This window comes from Salvelinus namaycush, chromosome 1, assembly GCF_016432855.1.
Source record: "Salvelinus namaycush isolate Seneca chromosome 1, SaNama_1.0, whole genome shotgun sequence".
In the NCBI taxonomy this organism is placed as follows: Eukaryota; Metazoa; Chordata; class Actinopteri; order Salmoniformes; family Salmonidae; genus Salvelinus; species Salvelinus namaycush.
The window spans coordinates 45,997,069-46,014,962 of record NC_052307.1 but is presented as its reverse complement, the minus strand read 5'-3'; the positions used below and the strand labels follow the sequence as shown (position 1 = coordinate 46,014,962).

The 17,894-nt window shown below is 42.0% G+C and overlaps 1 protein-coding gene across 4 annotated transcripts in view; it reads left to right on the top strand.

Moving 5' to 3' along the window:
- Positions 1-17,894, top strand: part of ddx31 (DEAD (Asp-Glu-Ala-Asp) box polypeptide 31) — a 51,118-nt gene that overhangs the window by 25,492 nt on the left and 7,732 nt on the right. For all 4 annotated transcript variants that reach the window (XM_038989479.1, XM_038989497.1, XM_038989491.1 and 1 more), the window contains exons 13-20: positions 748-965; positions 2,217-2,369; positions 3,132-3,191; positions 4,318-4,368; positions 4,476-4,615; positions 5,545-5,629; positions 5,749-5,860; positions 6,348-6,531. In XM_038989479.1, coding sequence (XP_038845407.1) covers positions 748-965; positions 2,217-2,369; positions 3,132-3,191; positions 4,318-4,368; positions 4,476-4,615; positions 5,545-5,629; positions 5,749-5,860; positions 6,348-6,531 — 1,003 coding nt within the window. The remainder of the gene's footprint in view (positions 1-747; positions 966-2,216; positions 2,370-3,131; positions 3,192-4,317; positions 4,369-4,475; positions 4,616-5,544; positions 5,630-5,748; positions 5,861-6,347; positions 6,532-17,894) is intronic.

Genomic DNA, 17,894 nt, shown 5'->3' with positions numbered 1-17,894 from the left:
TGTGGTACCTTCAAGCGTTTGGAAACTGCTCCCAAGGATGAACCACACTTGTGGAGGTCTACACAGTTTTTTTTTCTGAGGTCTTGGCTGATTTCTTTTGATTTTCCCATGATGTCAAGCAAAGAGACACTGAGTTTGAAGTTAGGCCTTGAAATACATCCACAGGTACACCTCCAATTGACTCAAATGATGTCAATTAGCCTATCAGAAGCTTCTTAAGCCATGACATCATTTTCGGGTAATTTTCCAAGTTGTTTAGAGGCACAGTCAACTTAGTGTATGTAAACTTCTGACCCACTGGAATTGTGATATAGTGAATTATAAGTGAAATAATCTGTCTGTAAACAATTGTTGAAAAATTACTTGTCATGCACAAAGTAGATGTCCTAACCAACTTGCCAAAACTATAGTTTGTTAACGAGAAATGTGTGGAGTGGTTGAAAAACGAGTTTTAATGACTCCAACCTTAGTGCATGTAAACTTCCGACTTCAACTGTACATATTTAGGGGAGTGACAATGGACTTTGGATTGCACATTTTGTATGATATTTTACAAGACAATGTATGACACCACTAACACTGTGTGCTTGTGTGCCTGGCATAGAGATGCGTATACAGTGCCTTCAGAAAGTATTCATACCCCTTGACTTATTCCACATTTTGTTGTTACAGGCTGAATTTAAAATTAATTAAATTGAGATTGTCTCTCTGTTTATCTCACTGTTCTAATTAATGTTGTGGTGGCAGGCTTATCCCGGTTAGCTGGGATCAGCATGAAGGAGCCGGTCAGCATCCAGGTGGGAGAGAACTCGGAGGGGATCAACGATCTAACTCCGGACCCCACAACAGCCCAGGGCAAATCGGACCGCTTTGCTGTACCCGAAAGGCTGCAGCAGCACATGGTGGTGGTTCCCAGCAAACTAAGGCTGGTCTGCCTGGCAGCCTTCATCCTGTCCAAGTGCAAGGTAAGCACGGTCTGGTATTGGGTGAAGTTTCCCCAAATGCTGATCTGATCTTGGGTCAGTTTTAGCGTTTCTCTCACTAATGATTGAGATTAGGCTTGGGGGATATGAAGGTGGTCTTAGATCTGTGCCTTGGAGAAACTTCTCCCCAGAATGCACAGTCCACATGCAGATAGCCAACCCCCAAATATCAACCTATCTTATTGTTCATGTTAAATCGGGGAGCTCAATTAGTCTTACCAATCTGGGAAACTAAGTAGGGATGTTAATCGGTTAGCTTCTGAAAACTACATTTTACCAGTCATTGCTTATTGGTCTGTAGGTTAATTTGCATAATTTAGTGGAATTGAATTGGCCCGTGTGTATTTTCGTTAGTCGTCATGCATCTTATGACACGTGCACAGCATACAGAGCCTAGTTTAAGGAGTGGAATATCCTACCACCTGTCAGACAACGCGAGATTAGATCCTCAGTGGAGTGAAACTTGCTTTTTGTAAGCCCAGTCACTGCGCAACGATTCTAAATGAAATCGCGTGTTTCTCTCCTGTTCTATTGGTTTTCATAACTTTCTTTCGTTGCCCAGAAGCCAAAGGCCCAATCTTAGTCATATTACCAACGCATCCTAGTTGTTATAGATTCCCCCTCTTTCTACGTTTCTAACAGAGATTTTCATCTGTCACATATGGAACCGCTCGCATTAGGTATGCTGTTTCAAGTGGTGTTTTCCCCCGAATTGCATTTTGGCAAATGTTTGAATGCCTTTTTTATATATATATTTGTGTTGCTACTGCTTCATTACAGGAGTTACATGTTCAATAATTGGCTATTAAATTTTGACTGATAAGACAATACGCTTGCTTTTGTCGCATGTTTCCATTAAGCTCTTAAGGGAAACTGTCCGGTCCTTGTGTGCACGCCTAGTATCAGAGAGCAAGAGGCGAAGCGAGAGGTTTCACTCTCGCCAAAATCTGTCCATAAAAAGCCCAATGCGTTTCTATGTCGCCTGCCTTCCAGCCTTGTAACATTGTTAGGGCGGAGAAATAAGCGTCTTGTCATTATATACAGATCTCTAATAGTATTTTCTGTTGGTCACGTCGTTTACTGTTTAGATTTTTTTTTACTGTTTGTTAACCGGTTAATGAAATTTTGTTATTCGGCAGCAAAAGTGACTGAAATTTGCATCCCTAAAGTAAAGGATATGCACATTGTCCCATTTTATATTATGGCTGTGTTTATCCTCTCTCACCCCTGCAGTTTGAGAAGGGTCACAAGATAATTGTGTTTGTGTCGAGTTGTGAGGCAGTGGAGTTCCTGCTGATCCTTTTCAACGCCGTGCTCTCTGGGCCAAAAGCCAAACAGCAGCCTCCGCTCAGCTTCTTCCGTCTCCACGGCAACATGAAGCAGGAGGTGAGACACTACTTTTTTAACCTACCATATACCCATGTGACTTGCATGGGAGTACAGGACAGTTTCGTTATTTACATTTGTGCTACACAGGCATCACTCCCAGGGCCTTCTCTGGAACAGTCTTTCCAATGAAGGCTGCTTTTAGTCAGGGTCAGAGAGTGGCTATACCATGCCCTGTGTTACCACTAACCAGCTGGTGTAGTGTGGCAGTCACCAGGCCATGCCCTGTGGCTGTACCCGGGGAGGAGCTGAGGGCTAATGCCCTGGCCAGTGTTCACCCCTGTCCCAGGGCCGCTAATGACAGTCAACGGGGGCTGCCCATATGGCACCTCTGGGGGCGTGGGACTGGAGATGGGCAGTGGGCACAAGCTCTGGTTATATTAAAGCTCTGGATATTAAAGAGGAATGGGTCAGGTGGAAGTATGGACGGCAGAGGCTGTCATCGAGGCTGGCTCTTCGTCTCAAATGGCACCCTATTCCATATATAGTGCACTGCTTTGGTCAAAAGTAGTGCACTATGTTGGGGATAGGATGCCATTTGGGATTCGGACAGAGTTATTATGGATGTGTTTGGTAATAGGAGTGCACAGGCTGGGCCCCTTACAACTGCTCCTGTGACGAGGATGGCAGGTGACACAGCTGTTATTGCACCTAAAACAGATTGTCCTCCACAAATACCCTTTATGGATTTTGGTGTTGTCTTACATGGGCAAATAATTTTTTACCTGTACAAAATTAAACAACAAACTTTATTTTTAACAGGAAAGGACAGATGTTTTCCAAGAGTTCTCTCTCTGCAAGACTGGAATTCTGCTCTGTACGGTAAGCCAGCTCAACGTTTGAGACACTGCCTGGGCCTACATGACGCCGGATTTCTTCCTGCAGGTTGAGGGAAACGGTTAGATTAAATAATGACTGTCGTACCAGATCTAAATTGTGCAGCCCTGGGTCCCAGGCAGCGAGTTGCCTGAGCATCAGCCCCTGTTTGCTGGAAGGAAAATACAGAATATCCCTGCCCTGCGGGAACCAGCCCAGCTTCTCTTTCCATTAGCTTTGGCATTTTGCTAAAAAGTTCCCTAGGCAACTGAGCTTGCCATGGACTTAAACCCAGAACTGTTGCCTCTCAAAATCATTTTCACTTGATGTTGTGAAAGGTTGCATGGCCAGTTCTTGTCATCCTTCTTTACACCTCTCTCTCCCTCTGTCTCTCTGTTTCTCACTTCTCCCCCCCATCTCCTTCACTACTTGATTGGTCATTCAATTCAATTGCTTAGTTCCTAGATATTTGTCCTTTGCCATTCGTTTGGACTTGCATTTCTTCAACCAGCCACTGAGGCACACCGTCCCCCGATGTCAAAACAATATCAACAATGACAACTTCATTTTGGGGAAATTAAATGTGTGTGAATGAGAGACCCCTTAATGCTAAATGACAAGGCTGAATAAATAAGTGGTTCTAATCCGTCTGACAGGCTGGCATGGCCCAGCACTGGCCTCCATCTGTACTGGCTGGCCAGGCCAGCATCGCTACTCCACTCTTCCCCAGGCAGTCCAGTGTGCCCGGCCAATACACAGCTCATCCTGGCCCTGCCACTGGCAACCGAAGGCCCAGAGCTCCATGCAGCATCTTCCCTCTTCCTAGCACTCCAATATCAGCTATTTATTTATATTATGCAGCGCAGCAGGCCACAAACCACAATGGCCTCCCAGACCAATAAAGACAATGGCCTTTTTGAAATGTTATCCCATTTCAAACAAACTCCTGTGCGTGCACACAGTCATCTAGCCCAACTGTGTGTGTTTGTAGGGAGAGACAGTGGTATTTGACCAGGAAAATGTACTTCTTATAGGGCCACTATAAATCTTACCTAAAAGTCAGAGGGTTGGTTTCAGGCTTGCATTGGGAGGTCCACAACATCACAATCATTATTATAACTTTTTTCTCCAGGATGTTGCAGCACGTGGACTTGACATGCCTCAGGTGACATGGATTGTACAGGTAAAATTCTAATATAAGAACATGACATTTCTGTCCATTGAGGGATTCCAAGTGAAATGTCAGATATTTGTATTTAAATTAGTAATGTGTGTGTCTGTGTGTTTCAGTACAACCCTCCAACCACTCCAGCAGAGTACGTGCACCGCGTCGGGCGAACTGCCCGTATAGGAGCTAAGGGAAGCAGCCTTCTCTTTCTCACCCCTGCTGAAATGTCCTATGTCACTTCCCTGGCAAATCACAATATCAGGTAGGTCTGTGGATGATCACTGAACATCCCTTCTCTAACCCGTGTGCCCATGTTCACAACCTTTTTATGGTTGTGTGACACATCTCCACACAGTCTGTCTGCGTCTCCAACTTTAAAGTTAGTCTTATTTGTACTTTTCTATGCTCCATACAAGACCGTGAAACACTTTTCTCTCCCTGTACTGTTCTCATACACGTGGTCTCTCTGGTTTTACTTTGCGCGTACACACTAATGCTTCATTCCCAAGCTCTGTGTAGCCCGGCTGAATCGTCTGGGCTGATCAAAAAAAACGGGGGGGGAAAAAAACGTTACGGCATGGGCTGGTTGATCTGGACACTGACAAGTTATAAATAGCTCTCGCTAAGGTATGCAATGACTAACATGACAAGAGTAACTGATGATGCACTACCCAATTTCTAAATGGCACCTTGTGCATTCTACTATTACAACTTTCAAGAGTATTTTATTTTAAAAAAATATAAAAAAATTAACATAAACTTCCTCTTTGGGGCCCCCCCCAAAGAGGAAGTTTATGGGTGACCCTCCTGCCGACCCCACAGTTTGGGAACCACTGTGCTATAGGTTTATTAAAAGGGTTTAGGACGAGGGAGTAAGACATCCGGAGAAATCCAATAGAAAGTCATACTACAAAAGTCTCACTACTTTGCGTCTTTAGAACAAGCACCCGTTTCCCCAAATGTACTTACTTGGTAGTTTTTTGAAAGCAGTCCACAGTGGAACTCAAGGTGTCAGGGGTGTATTCACTAGGAAGCAAACGTAACCATAGGGGCCTAAAAATGGAATGGACCTACCTGAATTTGTCCAATAAGAAACTCTTGTTTTTCAAAATGTTTTCTGCATCAAAACGGTTTGCTACGGTTTGCACAGTGCACTAATGAATACACCCCTGTTGTCAACTGTTCCTCCAGCCTGTCCGAGATGAAGATGGAGTTGATTCTGTCAACGCTAATGCTGGACGACCGCTTCAAAGTCAGGGGAAAGTATGACGGCAAGGTGAGGGAGCAACAAGCTCAACACATTTTATACTTATATGACTATATTCAGCTTTCACCAATGTTAAAAGTGCTTTCCTTCTGGTCAGTTCAATCCACATAACTTGTGTGTGTCTGTAGAAGTCTTCCGGGGCTCTGGAGCAGGAGGTGCAGGAAAGAGCAACTGTCCTACAGACGGAGTTTGAGAACGTTGTCCATAACGATAATGACTCTGTCCAAGCAGCCAAGAGAGGTGTGTTAAATTTGTTTAAAATTTGCACACAAGAAAAGACAAAGCAATAAGATGAGAGTTTAAAGACAAAGGAAAACTGCAGGAGAGTAGAAAAAAGATGGGAAAGTATGGCACCTCCCCCTTTCCATTTTTAAAACAGAACCCTAACATTGAAGAAAAACAAATAGTTGGGAATAACACAAAGAAAAATAACAGATTTAAGCACATGGGTTAAAAAAAAAAATCACGTGCATATCACCATAAGTGCGTAATCACCATGCGTTACAAACCAACTTCACCCAACATTGCTGGGTTAAAAGGACAAAAAAAATGAAAAATTATGTTTAAATGATCGTTGAAATTAGAGTGTATATAGCAGGAAAGTTTGGGTACAGAATCAAAAGAACGGCTTCCTCACTAACAGTTTGTCTTGGTGACTGGTTTAAACTCCTGTTTTGTGGTCCTCGTTTTAGTGACGTTCACGCAGCGCTTTCTTCTGTTGCTTTAGCCTTGCAGTCGTTCCTACGGGCGTACACTGCCTACCCGTCCAACATGAAGCACATCTTCCATATCAAAGCCCTGCACCTGGGCCACGCCGCCAAGAGCTTCGGCCTGAGGGACGCCCCACAGGGCCTGGTCACCGCCGCTGCCAAGGGCTCCAACAAAGACAAGGGACAGGCCAAGAACAAGAGGTGAGCCTAAACACTGCGGCACTGCTAGCATTACTTAACTGTCTGTCACTTTTTTACTGTCATTCATACAGCATCTTTTTTTTTTAATGTAAAAATCTGTTTAGCATGTATGTATGTACAGTTGAAGTCGGAAGTTTACATACACCTTAGCCAAATACATTAAACTCAGTTTTTCATAATTCCTGACATTTAATCCCAGTAAAAATTCCCGGTTTTAGGTCAGTTAGGATCACCACTTTATTTTAAGAATGTGAAATGTCATAATAATTGCAGAGAGAAATATTTATTTCAGCTTTTATTTCTTTCATCACATTGCCAGTGGGTCAGAAGTTTACATACTCAAGTAGAATTTGGTACCATTGTCTTTAAATTGTTTGACTTGGGTCAAATGTTTCGGGTAGCCTTCCACAAGCTTCCCACAATAAGTTGGGTGAATTCCTCCTGACAGAGCTGGTGTAACTTAGTCAGGTTTGTAGGCCTCCTTGCTCACACACGCTTTTTCAGTTCTGCCCACAAATTTTCTATGGGGTTGAGGTCAGGGCTTTGTGATGACCACTCCAATACCTTGACTTTGTTGTCCTTAAGCCATTTTGCCACAACTTTGGAAGTATGCTTGGGGTCATTGTCCATTTGGAAGACCCATTTTTGACCAAGCTTTAACTTCCTGACTGACGTCTTGTGATGTTGCTTCAATATATCCACATCATTTTCCCTCCATCATGATGCCATCTATTTTGTGAAGTGCGCCAGTCCCTTCTGCAGCAAAGCACCCCCACAACATGATGATGCCACCCCCGTGCTTCATGGTTGGGATGGTGTTCTTCGGCTTGCAAGCTTCCCCCTTTTCCCTCCAAACATAATCATGGTCATTATGGCCAAACAGTTCTATTTTTGTTTCATCAGGCCAGCGGACATTTCTCCAAAAAGTACAATCTTTGTCCCCATGTGCAGTTGCAAAACGTAGTCTGGCTTTTTTATGGTGGTTTGGGAGCAGTGGCTTCTCCCTTGCTGAGCGGCGGCTTCTCCCTTGCTGAGCGGCCTTTCAGGTTATGTCGATATAGGACTCATTTTACAGTGGATATAGATACTTTTGTACCGGTTTCCTACAGCATCTTCACAAAGTCCTTTGCTGTTGTTCTGGGATTGATTTGCACTTTTCGCACCAAAGTACATTCATCTCTAGGAGACAGAACACGTCTCCTTCCTGAGCGGTATGACGGCTGCGTGATCCCATGGTGTTTATACTTGCGTACTATTGTTTGTACAGATGAATGTGGTACCTTCAGGCGTTTGGAAATTGCTCCCAAGGATGAACCAGACTTGTGGAGGTCTACCATTTTTTTAATGCGTTTTGGCTGATTGATTTTCCCATGATGTCAAGCAAAGAGGCACTGAGTTTGAAGGTAGGCCTTGAAATGCATCCACGGGTACACCTCCAATTGACCCAAATTATGTAAATTAGCCTATCAGAAGCTTCTAAAGCATTTTCTGGAATTTTCCAAGTTGTTTAAAGGCACAGACAACTTAGTGTATGTAAACTTCTGACCCACTGGAATTGTGATAGTGAAATAATCGGTCTGTAAACAATTGTTGGAAAAATTACTTGTTATGCACAAATTAGATATCTTAACCGACTTGCCAAAACTATAGTTTGTTCACAAGAAATTTGTGGAGTGGTTGAAAAACGAGATTAGTGACTACAACCTAAGTTTATGTAAACTTCCGACTTCAACTGTATGTATGTGTGTGCAGTGGAGGAAGCTGCCTTTTTTTGCTTTTGAAATAGCAGCCATAGCGAGCTGCCGTTCCTGTCCCTCTGGGTGTAGAGGAGTGGCTGTATGTCTAGACCCCCAGAGGACGATCCGTATGGCCAGGCGTGGCCGTTGCTAGGGGTGTCTGACACTGGACCTGCCTCCACTCATCTCTGCTCTCACACAGCTATTAGTGGTCATCTGAGGGATCCCCCTGAGGCCCAGCACTCAGGTTCTGGCCTGACTGGCTTCTGGCTGGCTGCTTGGCCTGGACTCGCCCTCGAGACAGACGCAGGCAGCGCAGCACAGCCGGAGAGAGGGAAGGAGGGTCAGCTCAGCAGGGTGCCCTAGTGCTCATTAGCCTTCTGATTGTGGGAGACATGTTAGTATATTCTGCGCTGCTTGGACTGATTAGCGTGGGCTCTCATTTCTACAGCGAGCTAGCAGCTAGCACCTGCTATAGATTAATGCAGTCTGACTGACGTTCAGCTCAGTGGAACTTGGTTCATTTGGTTTCGGTGAGCTAGGTTTGTAAAACAATTCCTTGCCCATCACCGTGATGTAAGAGTGTGGTTCATGTTTTTTTCCTGTGTGTGTCCCAAGTGGCACCTTATTCCCTATATAGTGCACTACTTTTGACCAGGGTCCTGGGCCTCGTTTCCCAAAGCCTTCATAGCATTCAGATCATTGTTAGAACCGTCTTACCATCTTCGGTTGTTTCCCAAAACCATTATTACTAAAGTTGCACTTGAAAACGTTTGTTATTTTCCGACTGCCTTAGATGCTTTTTTGCCCTTCCCAGTCACTTTATACACAGAAGAGCTCAGCTAAACACAGAATTAAGAGTTTTCTGTCGCGCTGTGACCGCCGATAACTTCAGAACGAAGTAGACTACAAATACAACGTTGCCAATTTCTTTGCAATTGTTACGAACAAGTAAAGAATAAAATTGTTTGAAGTGAAAATAGAGATGACTGCAAAAGATAAATGGGCTACGTATGCCTGTATATTAAAATCACATTGAAGTCAATTGTATGTTCATTCAATTGCATTCTATTTGCCAGTACTAGGCTGTTTGTCATTTTTGGCTCAATATATTTCATGATGTGTAATGTGCCATCTTGATTTAGTGTATTATTATAGAGTAAGCATTTATAATGTTTTCTTACAGACCGAATAAAACATTTATTAAATTGAGATTTTGTCACTGGCCTACACACAATACCCCATAATGTCAGAGTGGAATAATATTTTAAGAAATGTCTTGAGTCAGGTATTTAAACCCTTTGTTTTGACAAGCCTAAATAAGTTCAGTAGTAAAAAAGTGCTTAAAACTTCTTATGGCTGCAATCCCGGTAACGGGATCGATATGACAACAGCCAGTGAAAGTGCAGGGCGCCAAATTCAAACAGAAATCTCATAATTAAAATTCCTCAAACATACATGTATCTTATACCATTTTAAAGGTGATCTTGTTGTTAATCCCACCAAAGTGTCAAATAATTTCAAATTTCAAATAAGCTTTTCAGCAAAAGCACCACAAACGATTGTTAGGTCACCACCAACTCAAAGAAAAATTCAGCCATTTTTCCAGCCAAAGAGAGGAGTCACAAAAAGCACAAATAGAGATAACATTAATCACTAACCATATGATGATCTTCATCAGATGACACTCATAGGACTTCATGTTACACAATACATATGTCTTGTTCGATTAAGTTCATATTTATATCCAAAAACCTCCATTTACATTGGCGCCATGTTCAGAAATGCCTCCAAAATATCCGGAGAAATTGCATAACAGAAATACTCATCAAACCTTGATGAAAGATACATGTTTTACATAGAATTAAAGATACACTAGTTCTTAATGTAACCGCTGTGTCAGATTTCAAAAAGCTTTACGGCATAACACAATATTCAATAATCTGAAAACAGCGTTCAGCCACAAAAGCAAGCCATACAGTTACCCGCCCAAATTGTGCAGTCAACAAAACTCATAAAAAGCATTATAAATCTTCACTTACCTTTGCTGATCTTCGTCGGAATGCACTCCCAGGACTCCCACTTCCACAAGAAATGTTCGTTTTTTTCGGTAATGTCCATAATTTATGTCCAAATAGCTATTTATGTCACGTGTTTGGTATACAAATCCAACGTCAGGGAAGCGCGTTCACTAAAACCTGACGAAATGTCCAAAAGTTCCTTAACAGTCTGTAGAAACATGTCAAACGATGTATTGAATCAATCTTTAGAATGTTTTTAACATAAAGCTTGAATAACGTTCCAACCGGAGAATTACATTGACTTCAGATGAGCGATGGAACGGAGCTCCCTCATGTGAACGCGCATGGTCAAAGAATGGTCACCTCATGGCAGACCTGACAAATTCTCCTCTCATCCGGCCCCCCTTCACAGTAGAGTCATCAGACAAAGTTCTACAGACTGTTGACATCTAGTGGAAGCCGTGATTTCAATGGGAGCTTGGTTGAAAATCTACCAGACTCAGAATTTCCACTTCCTGTTTGGATTTTTTCTCAGGTTTTTGCCTGCCATATGAGTTCTGTTATACTCACAGACATAATTCAAACCGTTTTAGAAACTTCAGAGTATTTTCTATCCAATACTAATAATAATATGCATATATTAGCAACTATGACTGAGGAGCAGGCCGTTTACTCTGGGCACCTCTGTGCACCTTTCATCTAAGCTACTCAATACTGCCCCTGCAGCCATAAGAAGTTAAGTTACATAATACTTTGCATGGACTCGCTCTGTGTGCGGTAATACTGTTTAACCCCCTACAGTCGATTTCCGCACACCCGCGGAAATCTAATTAGCATACTAAACAAATCCCCCTTAAGAATCAGCAGTGACTATGGAGGTGTAGCGTCTCCATCCGCCTATGTTGTCGCACTTCCGCATCTGCTGTGAAAGGTGACAGAGCTAGAGCGGTGTTTGTCAGACCATGAGACATCCCAAAGATCAGTCTTCTCACAATATTGCTTGTAGCTTCCGAACGGTTTGGCCTACAAACTTTTAGGGAAAGATGACAATCAAGAACATGATGGTGTTCCCCGTTTTGCTCTACGACCTCCACAAGTGTCAGGAGACTGGTCTGAAGTCGGTACAGACGATCTGCCAACTGCTGTCTATGGCGTCCGAACCGTTTTGGGCTACACACTAATAGACTAATGAACATGTGCAGACCATACAAGACTTGACTGAAGGTCCCTTGGTAACAGTTGAAAAAATGTATGGAATTACAATGCCTTCAAAAAGTTTTCCACATTTTGTTACCTTATTCTAAAATGGATTAAAAAGTAAATAAATCCTCAATCTACACACAATACACCATAATAATAAAGCGAAAACAGGTTTTTAGAGATTTTTGCAAATGTATAAAACAAAATAACAGACCTTATTTACATAAGTATTCAGACCCTTTGCTATGAGACTTGAAATTGAGCTCAGGTGCATCCTGTTTACATTGATCATCCTTGATGTTTCTACAACTTGATTGGAGTCCACCTGCGGTAAATTTAAATTGATTGCACATGATTTGGAATGGCACACACCTGTCTATATAAGGTCCCACAGTTGACAGCGCATGTCAGAGCAAAAATCAAGCCATGAGGTCGAAGGAATTGTCCGTAGAGCTCCGACACAGGATTGTGTTGAGACACATATCTGGGCAATGGTACAAAAACATTTCTGCAGCATTTGAAGGTCCCCAAGAACACAGTGGCCTCCATCGTTTTTCAATGGAAGACATTTTGAATGATCTGTACTATTCCTAGAGCTGGCCGCCCTGCCAAACTGAGCAATCGGGGGAGAAGGGCCTTGGTCAGGGAGGGGACCAAGAAGCCGATGGTCACTCTGACAGAGCTCTAGTGTTCGTCTGTAGAGATGGGAGAATCTTCCAGAAGGACAACCATCACTGTAGCACTCGGAGAAGCAGACACTAATCAGGCCTTTATGGTAGAGTGGCCAGACGGAAGCAACTCCTCAGTAAAAGGCACATCACAGCCCACTTGGAGTTTGTCAAAAGGCACCTAAAGACTCTGACCAGGTAGTCACCTGGAACGCATTCCAATTAACAGCTGTGCCTTGTTAAAAGTAAATTTGTGGAATTTCTTTCCTTAAATGCGTTTGAGCCAATCAGTTGTGTTTTGACAAGGAATTATAAGTGAAATTATCTGTCTGTAAACAATTGTTGGAAAAATTACTTGTGTCATGCACAAAGTAGATGTCCTAACCGACTTGCCAAAACTGTAGCTTGTTAACTTATGGCTGGGATCCCGTTAACGGGATCGATATGACAACAGCCAGTGAGAGTGCAGGGCGCCAAATTCAAACAGAAATCTCATAATTAAAATTCCTCAAACATACAAGTCTTTCACACCATTTTAAAGATAAACCTGTTGTTAATCCCACCACAGTGTCCGATTTCAAAAAGGCTTTACGATGAAAGCACAACATATCATTATGTTAGGTCAGCACCTATTCACAGAAAAACACAGCCATTTTTCCAGCAAAAGAGAGGAGTCACAAAAAGCAGAAATAGAGAAAATTAATCACTAACCTTTGATCTTCATCAGATGACACTCATAGGACTTCATGTTACACAATACATGTATGTTTTGTTTGATAAAGTTCATATTTATATCCAAAAATCTCAGTTTACATTGGCGCGTTATGTTCAGTGATGTTTTGCCTCCAAAACATCCGGTGATTTTGCAGAGAGCCACATCAATTTACAGAAATACTCATAATAAACATTGATAAAAGATACAAGTATTATACATGGAACTTTAGATACACTTCTCCTTAATGCAACCGCTGTGTCAGATTAAAAAAAAAAAAAAAAAAAACTTTACGGAAAAAGCACACCATGCTATAATCTGAGTACAGCGCTCAGAGCCCAAACAAGCCATAAAGATATCCGCCATGTTGTGGAGTCAACAGATGTCAGAAAAGCATTATAAATATTCACTAACCTTTGATGATCTTCATCAGAATGCACTCCCAGGAATCCCAGTTCCACAATAAATGTTTGATTTGTTCCATAAAGTCCATCATTTATGTCCAAATACCTCCTTTTTGTTCGCGCGTTCAGTACACAATCCAAACTCACGATGCGCGGGCAAGTCCATGCGAAAGTTCAGACACAAAGTCATATTACAGTTTGTAGAAACATGTCAAACGAAGTATAGAATCAATCTTTAGGATGTTTTCATCATAAATCTTCAATAATGTTTCAACCGGAGAATTCCTTTGTCTGTAGAAATGCAATGGAACAGAGCTAACTCTCACGTGAGCACGCGTGATCAGCTCATGCCACTCTGGCAGAGCTCTGACTCATTCAGCTCTCATTAGCCCCCAATTCACAGTAGAATCCTCAAACAAGGTTCTGAAGACTGTTGACATCTAGTGGAAGCCTTAGGTGGTGCAATATGACCCATCGACACTGTATACTGTATTGGATAGGCAAACCTACAAACCTCAGATTTCCCACTTCCTGGTTGGATTTTTTCTCAGGTTTTTGCCTGCCATATGAGTTCTGTTATACTCACAGACATCATTCAAATAGTTTTAGAAACGTCAGAGTGTTTTCTATACAAATATACTAATAATATGCATATATTAGCAACCGGGACTGAGTAGCAGGCAGTTTTACTCTGGGCACGCTTTTCATCCAAACGTGAAAATGCTGCCCCCTATCCCAAACAAGTTAACTTCTTGTCAATAGGGGGAGCTGTTAGCACTTTTTTTCTTGGTGTTCCCAAATTAAACTGCCTCGTACTCAATTCTTGCTCGTACAATATGCATATTATTATTACTATTGGATAGAAAACACTCTCTAGTTTCTAAAACCGTTTGAATTATATCTGTGGGTGAAACAGAACTCGACGTAGAGCAATTTTCCTATGTGTATGTCAGAATGCAGAATTTTGCTGGCTGTTCTGAGACCTGTGTATTAATTTGCCTGTCCTCTATTGGTTGAGATGCACTGCATACGCCTTCCCCTGGTTGTTAGCGAATAGGGAGACTTGAAATGGAGTTTCTACGCAGAGCCGAAAGTCTATACATTGATTGGAATCGATGTGTCCACCCTTTTGGATCTTCGCGCTGACGCAGAGAGGGTCTTGGCATGTCGTTTTAGAAGCTCTGGTTTTAGCTCCTTGATATATCCGGCTCTGTTTTTATTCGATATAGGCTTTAAAGACATCATAATCTTGTTATTTTAAACCGATTTATATCAGTTTATGTCAGTATATTGCGATTTTCGGGCATTTCATTTTCTGATGTTGTATTGAGTTGGGTATCTCTCTCTCGCATGCCATTGTGTACTGCTAATTGCAACGTGGAAGGAAACATTCTCCAACCCAGCAACGATTCTTTTGGCCAAATGACACCTTTCCCAAGATTCTGATGGGAGTAGAGCTAATAGTAAGAACTATTTATGCTGATAATTCGTTGTTCTGTTGAAAAAGTAAAATGCATAAGACGCCATTATTTGCCGTGTAGCCTTGCGTTATCGCACCCTGTATTGCACCCTGTATTGCACAGTAAGGTTAATTTTAAAAATGTAATTCAGCGATTGCATTAAGAACTAATTTGTCTTTCAATTGCTGTCCAACCTGTATTTTTTTAGTCAAGTTTATGAATAGTTTTCGATAAGAATAGGTGTCTTTCCAAGATGGCGCCGGACAGATTGCTTGAGTATTTGGACACTATTTTCATTGTATAAGCACGATTTGTGCCGCTAAATATGCACATTTTCGAACAAACTCTATATGCATTGTGTAATATGATGTTACAGGACTGTCATCTGAAGAATTCTGAGAAGGTTAGTGAAAATTAATATATTTTGGTGGTGAATACGTTATCGCTATGTTTGGCTGGAATCAATGCTGTTGTGTGGTTTGCTACTGTGCTAAGCTAATATAACGCTATATTGTGTTTTCGCTGTAAAACACTTAGAAAATCTGAAATATTGTCTGGATTCACAAGATCTGTGTCTTTAAATTGCTGTACGCTGTGTATTTTTAAGAAATGTTTTATGATGAGTAATTAGGTAATACACGTTGCTCTCTGTAGTTATTCTAGTCGAGTTGTGATGGTGGCTGCAATTGTAAACTATGATTTATACCTGAAATATGCACATTTTTCTAACAAAACCTATGCTATACAATAAATATGTTATCAGACTCATCTGATGAGGTTGTTTCTTGGTTAGTGGCTATTTATATCTTTATTTGGTCGAATTTGTGATAGCTGCTGATGGAGTAAGAAAAATGGTGGAGTATGGGAGTGGTGTCTTTTGCTAACGTGGTTAGCTAATAGATTTACATATTGTGTCTTCCCTGTAAAACATTTTAAAAATCAGAAATGATGGCTTGATTACCAAGATGTGTATCTTTCATCTGGTGTCTTGGACTTGTGATTTAATGATATTTAGATGCTACTATTTACTTGTGACGCTATGCTAGCCTATGCTAGTCAGCTTTTTTACTGGTGGGGATGCTCCCGGACCCGGGTTTCTGAGGAAGTAGAGGTTAAGTAAGTGCAACACAGGGTGCATTCGCCAATTCATTGAAGGCTTTGGCTTGCTTTTATAAAGCAGGTCCTACGTGTTTGCTGAAATGTTCGTAATGTGGCTCGAACACTTTCATGAGGTGCTGAAACCCCTATTCTCAACCACCAAGAATGGGCGCATATCCGCAGCTATAAACCAAAGACTGTAAAAAATATATAAACACAGCCTACATATCGCTGTTTAGTTTGGCCCAGTCAGAATCGCCTGGCAAGGGCTGTTTGAATGCAGGGGGGATGAGATGTAATTTCTTTGCGTTTCCGTCTTGCTCTGGTATACTGGGGTGATGTTGGTGTAAATGTCAACATATGAGGTTTTGGCAGCTGCATAAGCTATTCTCGTTGAGCGTGGTTCATACTGTTAATGTTTTATCCACAACTTTCTGTCCATTGCCGTTGTGATCTACTGGGAAGCAGAATATTTCCCAAGCTGGAGATTTGAAACAATTGACGATCCTCCAATTCTGGTTTATCGACCCCACCTCTGCGCCTCACAAAAGGACAGTTTGAAATGTGCCAATTTTGATTACAACATGCTAGTTTTAATGAATATCCTGAAATGTTAGGTTTTTTCCACCAGATTTACTCAGAGGCATACAATGCAGCATAGGCATAGCCTATAGGCCTAGTGTTTTTATTTTGTAAAATGTTTCATTGTGTGTTCATTCGGATTCACAGTGCGGACCGAACAGAGGTCCCTGTACGGAACTGTTCAGTACGAATACATGTACCGTTACATCCCTACCATTTTGTAGATTATAATTAGGTCAATGCAATAGAATAGCCAGCCCTTTTCATTCACAGTTGGTGATTACATAATTATGCATCGTTCGCTCCAGCCTTGTTCATCAACTCAGCCATTCTCCCCCTTTTCTCCCTCGTGATACTTAATTTATTTAATCTGTTATGTGTGAAATTTGTTTAGGTTCAGTTTTGAGGCAATTATCGGGGTGATTATCAACTGGGCACGGCACATACCACTGTCAGAAGAAGGAGCAGAGCAGGCACTACTGTCGAAAAGGAGGGGCAATGGATGAAATCCATTTTTTTTATTTGTTTATGCCATGCGGTCCTAAAGCTGGTTAAAACTCCAGTTTGTAATATTATGATTCTAACAGTTTGTTAAATTAAATAAAAGCAGGTGTAGATCTTACAGTGAAATGCTTACTTACAAGCCTTTAACCAACAATTTTAAGAAATAAAAGTAACAAATTAAGAGCAGCAGTAAAATAACAATAGCGAGGCTATAGAAAGGCGGTACCGATACAGAGTCAATGTGCGGGGGCACCGGTTAGTCGAGGTAATTAAGGTAATATATACATGTAGGTAGAGTTAAGTGACTTATGCATAGATAATAACAGAGTAGCAGCAGTGTAAAATAGTGAAGAGGGGGTGCAGGTGGGGGGGCAAGTTGAGCTGGCCCATCGGCAAACTTGATGGTGTTTGAGTCATGCCTGGCCATGCAGTCATGAGTGAACAGGGAGTACTGGAGGGGACTGAGCACGCACCCCTGAGGGGCCCCCATGTTGAGGATCAGCGTGGCGGATGTTTTGTTCCCTACCCTTACCACCTGGGGACGCCCGTCAGGAAGTCCAGGATCCAGTTGCAGAGGCAGGTGTTTAGTCCCAGGGTCCTTAGCTTACTGATGAGCTTTGAGGGCACTGTGATGTTGTAACGCTGAGCTGTAGTCAATGAATAGTATTCTCACATTGGTGTTCCTTTTGTCCAGGTGGGAAAGGGCAGTGTTGAGTGCAATAGAGATTGCATCTGTGGATCTGTTGGGGCAGTATGCAAATTGGAGTGGGTCTAGGGTTTCTGGGATAATGGTGTTGATGTGAGGCATGACCAGCCTTTCAAAGCACTTGAATATACGTGCTTATAGTTCGTCCAATTTATTATCCAGCGATTGTACGTTGGCCAATAGTACCGATGGCAACAGCAGATTAGCCACTCGTCGGCGGATCCTCACAAGGCACCCCGATCTCTTTCCACGATATATTTTCCGTCTCTTTC